Source organism: Lipotes vexillifer, unplaced genomic scaffold, assembly GCF_000442215.2.
Source record: "Lipotes vexillifer unplaced genomic scaffold, Lipotes_vexillifer_v1.1 scaffold1644, whole genome shotgun sequence".
NCBI classification, from domain to species: Eukaryota; Metazoa; Chordata; class Mammalia; order Artiodactyla; family Lipotidae; genus Lipotes; species Lipotes vexillifer.
In genome coordinates, this window is record NW_006770071.1 from 202355 (window position 1) to 208354 (window position 6000).

Sequence of the window (6000 nt, forward strand, 5' to 3'; positions counted from 1 at the left end):
CTAACATGTCTAGATGTCTGTGGTTGCATTAAAACTCCCAATAATTATAAACTAATTCACTCTTCTATTTCTAGTCTAATTTAAATATTTCTTAAATATCTTAAGACAATTGGATAATATTACTTAACATAGTATATTTCCTTAGACTGTCTGCATTTCTTTCATAGCAGGCAATTCAAGAGTGCTTCACTCCAAGATGGAATGAAAAAAAAAAAAATCAAAGTAAACATGGAAGGCTATATTGGTAGCTAACAGTGACCAAGCAGATGCTTTTAGTTTGTGAACGAACTATATACTTTCATTCTAATTAAGATAGCATAATTACTTTAGTAAAATATATATTTATACCAACTCATACATTTCCCTAATCCCAGTAGCTTCCCTTTAATCCTGATTTATGAGTTAAGAGAAAATCATGAGAAAAAAACATTTTATGAGTTTAAAATGGGCCACTTAGAAAATATATACCTTCTAGCTCTAATTTTTAAGTAGAAACTCTTAAAATTTTGAATGTTATATAACAACTATTTAAGAGAGATTGGAGGGGAAAAGGCAAATACAGATCAGTGGAAGATCAGAGTTATCCTGGTATTCGTAGCGATCATAAATGTCTCTGGGGATCCTATTGGGATTAAAGAAAAAAATATGGAATTTTGGAGTCCACCTCACCCTCCAAGCTAAGCATATGGACCATGTGAAGGTAGTGTTGGTTCAGTGGGAGCCACTTGCTGGCCAATATTGTTTTAAAGAAGCTCCTCACTCAGACTCTCTTCCTGTGTGTCTATTGCAGGTGTACGATGGGAAGTCCAATCTGGAGAGTCCAACCAGATGGTCCACATGAATGTCCTCATCACCTGTGTCTTTGCAGCTTTTGTTTTGGGTGCATTCATTGCAGGTGTGGCAGTATACTGCTATCGTGACATGTTTGTTCGGAAAAACAGAAAGATCCATAAAGATGCAGAATCTGCCCAGTCGTGCACAGACTCCAGTGGAAGTTTTGCCAAGCTGAATGGTCTCTTTGACAGCCCAGTCAAGGAATATCAACAGAATATAGATTCTCCCAAATTGTATAGTAACCTGCTGACCAGTCGGAAAGAGCTGCCACCCAGTGGAGATACGAAATCCATGGTCATGGACCATCGAGGCCAGCCTCCCGAGCTGGCTGCTCTCCCGACACCTGAGTCTACACCTGTGCTTCACCAGAAGACCCTGCAGGCCATGAAGAGCCACTCAGACAAGGCCCACGGCCATGGGGCTTCAAGGAAAGAAACCCCCCAGTTTTTTCCTTCTAGTCCTCCACCGCATTCCCCGCTAAGTCATGGACATATCCCCAGTGCAATTGTCCTTCCTAATGCTACCCATGACTACAACACATCTTTCTCAAACTCCAATGCTCACAAAGCTGAAAAGAAACTTCAAAACATTGACCACCCTCTTACAAAGTCATCCAGTAAAAGAGATCACCGGCGTTCTGTGGATTCCAGAAACACCCTCAACGATCTCCTAAAGCATCTAAATGACCCAAATAGTAACCCCAAAGCCATCATGGGAGACATCCAAATGGCCCACCAGACCCTAATGCTGGATCCCATGGGACCTATGTCCGAGGTCCCGCCCAAGGTCCCTAACCGCGAGGCATCACTCTACTCTCCCTCGACCCTCCCCAGAAATAGCCCAACCAAGCGAGTGGACGTCCCCACCACTCCTGGCGTCCCAATGACTTCTCTGGAAACACAAAGGGGTTATCATAAAAATTCCTCCCAGAGGCACTCTATATCTGCTATGCCTAAAAACTTAAGTTCACCAAATGGTGTTTTGTTATCTAGACAGCCTAGTATGAACCGTGGAGGCTACATGCCCACCCCCGCAGGGGCGAAGGTGGACTATATTCAGGGAACACCGGTGAGTGTTCATCTGCAGCCTTCCCTCTCCAGACAGAGCAGCTACACCAGTAATGGCACCCTTCCCAGGACGGGACTAAAGAGGACACCGTCCTTAAAACCTGACGTACCACCAAAGCCTTCATTTGTCCCCCAAACCACATCTGTCAGACCACTGAACAAATACACTTACTAGGCCTCAAGTGTGCTCTTCCCCATGTGGCTTTATCCTGTCCATGCTGTCGAGAGGATGATGTTGTAAGGGTACCTTAAGACAAGAGACTCGCTTGTATTTTAAGAGAACCAAGTGGCCAAAGAAACTCTTCCTAACTTTGGCAACATCAGAACTTGCCATACGCAGCTACTGCAGCAAGGCTTCTGTGTACTTGCCTGAAAACAAAGGAAGGTGCTGGTCATTCCATTTCTTTTGTTTGAAACTAAAGAGATATGTGGCTCCGAGGGGCTACCTGTAACCAGTATAAGGAGCTGATACAGTGCTCAGAAGAATCTGTCTGTGAGCAAATACTTGAAAATGGGTTCAACTTAGACTGCCATTCTGTGTGGTCTTCCCATTAAATGTGAACATTTTAATATGTATGCATTCACCTTGCCTCTTGCACAAATGTCAAAAAACAATGGTAATGTCTCAAAGAAAAGAAGTTGTAGATTACCAAACAATTTGCTAAAAATTCAGTCTTTGACCCAAACTGTAGCATTTTTTTATGTGTGGCATTTTTTTTCATGCCACCGAGGAACTGTGTTGCGTGTGCATGTGTGTGTGCGTGTAAGTGTGTGTGTGTGTGTGTGTGTGTGTGTGTGTTTCTGTCCCCACTAGGATTTGTTTAGGTGCCCATTGCATCTTTTAGTGCTATGGAGTTGTTTACATCGCACATTACTGAACAAGAGACAATAACTTGTTCCCACAGCAGTCCATTGGGTTCAGCTTTGAGAAAGAAAGAAAACCGAGGCTGATTTTGACGGTCAAAACGATTAACTTGACTTACGTGTTACCCAATGCCAGAATGTAAGAGTTCTAAGTAATTTTGTGCTGCTATTCACTAAAACTTCTGTAACAGTCTTGCCAGCTTAAGGAGATGGAGATGATAAGAGGTATCCTTGATTTATCCACCAGTATTCAGTAGTAAAATTCACCTGTCCACTGTGAATCCAAGCCCGAATCACTCTACTCAACCTTGGACACACTAACGAGGTTTTATCTTGATTGGTTTCTCCCATGTAGTAAAATTCCTCTTCTTTTAATTCCCCCTAACCCCAAGGTAAAACAAACACACACACACACACACACACACACACACACACACACACACACACACACAAAACAGAACACAAAAGAAGGGGATGTGAGAGGGTTGTAACTGGCTTAGCAGAAACAGTGTGAAAACCTAACAGTGGTGCAATCATGTTGTCTATGTTGTGTGATATGAGAATTTTCTCCTAAGTCATGCAGGTAATGACAGTATACTGTACATATTACATGTGAGTTTACCTTAAATCTGTGCATTTTGTGCCTTATTCATGAGAATGATAGAAGTACTCAAATATGTCAAGTGTTTTCAGTATAGCACATCATTTACTGAGTGCCAGTTGTAAATGTTTTTCAACCAGCACCTGAAAAGACTTTTAAAAAATCCTAACAATCTAGAACAGTTAATTGTAAAACAATCTATCCAAATAGCTGCATTACATCCTTTGCCATGATAAACATTCCACTCCTACTTTCTTAAGGATGAAACAGTGATAATGTGAAGTCAAATGAGGTTTCCTGGGTAACGTGACACCTGCGGAAACCATACAGAGTCATTTATTTGTAGTTTTGCAGAAGCCACTTAGAGTTGATTATGTGCAACCCTGATGACGATTTCGGTTAATATGCTGCACACCACGGTTTATTGAACCTCATCTAGAAAGTATCAAGGCAGAGGAATGCTCCTGACTTAGTCAGACAAATTAGTTCAACTGTTTTCCTGTGATGATATCTATTACTTGGGGGAGGTGGGTTGCAGAAGACCAGAGCATTTTGATGCAGAATGTAGAATACGGATGCAGTTATTCTTTTCCTTTGAGAATATTGTTTAATAAAGAACGCAATTCCCTGAGGTCTCTGGAAGCTCAAAAGCTAAAACTCCTGTTCTTGATACACTTCAGCTTTGAAACTAAAGTATTACAGATTGATAATAAATTAAACCAACCAACGATAAACACTACTCAGTCCATCGCTGACAAACCTGTCTGAATTCACCTTACCAGTATTAATCCCAGCGTGCGGAAAGTGGAACAGTAACTCTATGTGAACCCGGATAACATTTTGTAACATTGTGCTGCCTTGTAGTTTGTAATGTGAGTTCTATCAGTATTTATGTTGAAATTTCTAACATAAAATCTAGTCTGTATCCTGTTAATTTAATTTTTAAATGCTTTATCCATTTGTGCAAAGGTAAACACAGATTGTATCTTTTTTAATGGTACGGCATAAAAAGTAACCCTAAAGTGAAGTGGCTCTATACTGTTTTATAGAGTACTTTAACATGTATAGATATCTTGTAAACTTGTATTGTGGATGTGTAAATAATATGTACTTTGAGTTTTTAACACCGCATGTAAAGTCAAAATAAAATATACAAATCATTATATCCTGCCTCTTGCTGTTGAAGAGGTCTGGAAGGTATCGTGTTTTTAAAATATTTTTAAGTCAGTCAACATCCTTGAGAGCTTCTTTTAAAATATACCAAAATATTCTTACCTGGAATACTTGCCGTCAGGTCGTGGTTACACCACCATTCTCATCTTGGAAGGCGGGCAGAGCCCCTGAAAAACGTATAATTCAGAAAACCAGATGAACTGTACTACAGCAACAGTCAAATGCTTCAGGCCAACATCCCAGTGGCTCACCTTGTCCACGTATCGCTGGTTCAACAGGCATTTTTAAAATTCATGATATGTGTTCTCGTGTGAAATTTTTAATATTTTAGTCTAAAATTATAGCTGGTAAATCAGGTTCCTGTGAACATTTCTTGCTATTTGGTATAGGGCATTTCTCAACTCCATTGTTTCAATCGAATCAGAATGTAGTAAGAGATTACGTTCCTCAAATATGGAAATGGGAGGTAAAGTAATGATTCCACTTAGTTCTTTCCTTAGCATGGCATGAGTTAGTGGCTGCTGTCATTGGGCTTAGACAAATGAAGGAAGGAAGAGACAATTAAGGGAAATGTATCTTCAGCCTTGCTTCTCCCTGGGCTTCGTGAGCATTGTATTCTCTTTCATTTCTATGGTCTATTTCTATTAAGTTGCTGTTTATTATACCTTCTGGCCATTTTACAGATTTTCCTGGGTTCAGTGATTTTCTTTTTCTTCTAAAAAGTGCATCTTTCTCTTCTTCCTTTATAGCAGATTTTAGCCTTTTTCAATCATGGACATCTTTGGTAATTTAATGAATGGTACGGACTGAGAGCTGAATTTCATTGTCCGTTTTCAGGGGATTTACAGACCCCTAAAACCACATCTACGAATCCTCGAGATAAAAGCTTAGATGCCATTTGAGAGAAATGAAGTTAGAGAGCTTGGGGCTTTTCATAAGGAAAGCATTGTAAAGAAAATGAATTAACCAAGACACACCACCCATACTCTGGTTCCAGGGATCCCATTGGTTGGCATTCAGGTTACTCTGGGAAGTGGCAACACAAGAGATGCTGGTTCAGGCTAAGAAGAAAGGGTGTCTCACATGCAAAGTAGTGGGCCTTGTGTGGCCTAGGTGCTGGCCAGGTACCAGGAGGACTCGCCTTTCTGCCAACTGAGAGAAGCCAACTTTCTCCCTTCTCCTCCCCTCCCAGCTCATCTCCTACATCCTCCTTATCAGAGGAGGGCAAAGAACAAGGGGTCCAAAATAGCCCTGGGTCCAGGTCTGGAGCTGGGTTCAGATCCCGACTCCACTACCCATCAAGTAACTGCAGCACTATACCTCTCTCTTTTTTTTTTTTAACTTTTATTTCATATTGCAGTATAGTTGATTAACAATGTTGCATTAGTTTCAGATGTACAGCAAAGGGATTCAGTTACACATATACATGTATCCGTTTTCAAATTCTTGTCCCATTTAAGT

The 6000-nt window shown here is 40.7% G+C and overlaps 1 protein-coding gene across 1 annotated transcript in view; it reads left to right on the plus strand.

Moving 5' to 3' along the window:
* Positions 1-2076, plus strand: part of SEMA6D (semaphorin 6D) — a 54903-nt gene extending 52827 nt beyond the window's left edge. The window contains 1 exon segment of the mRNA XM_007445998.1: positions 791-2076. Coding sequence (XP_007446060.1) covers positions 791-2076 — 1286 coding nt within the window.
* The last annotated feature ends 3924 nt before the right edge of the window (positions 2077-6000 follow it).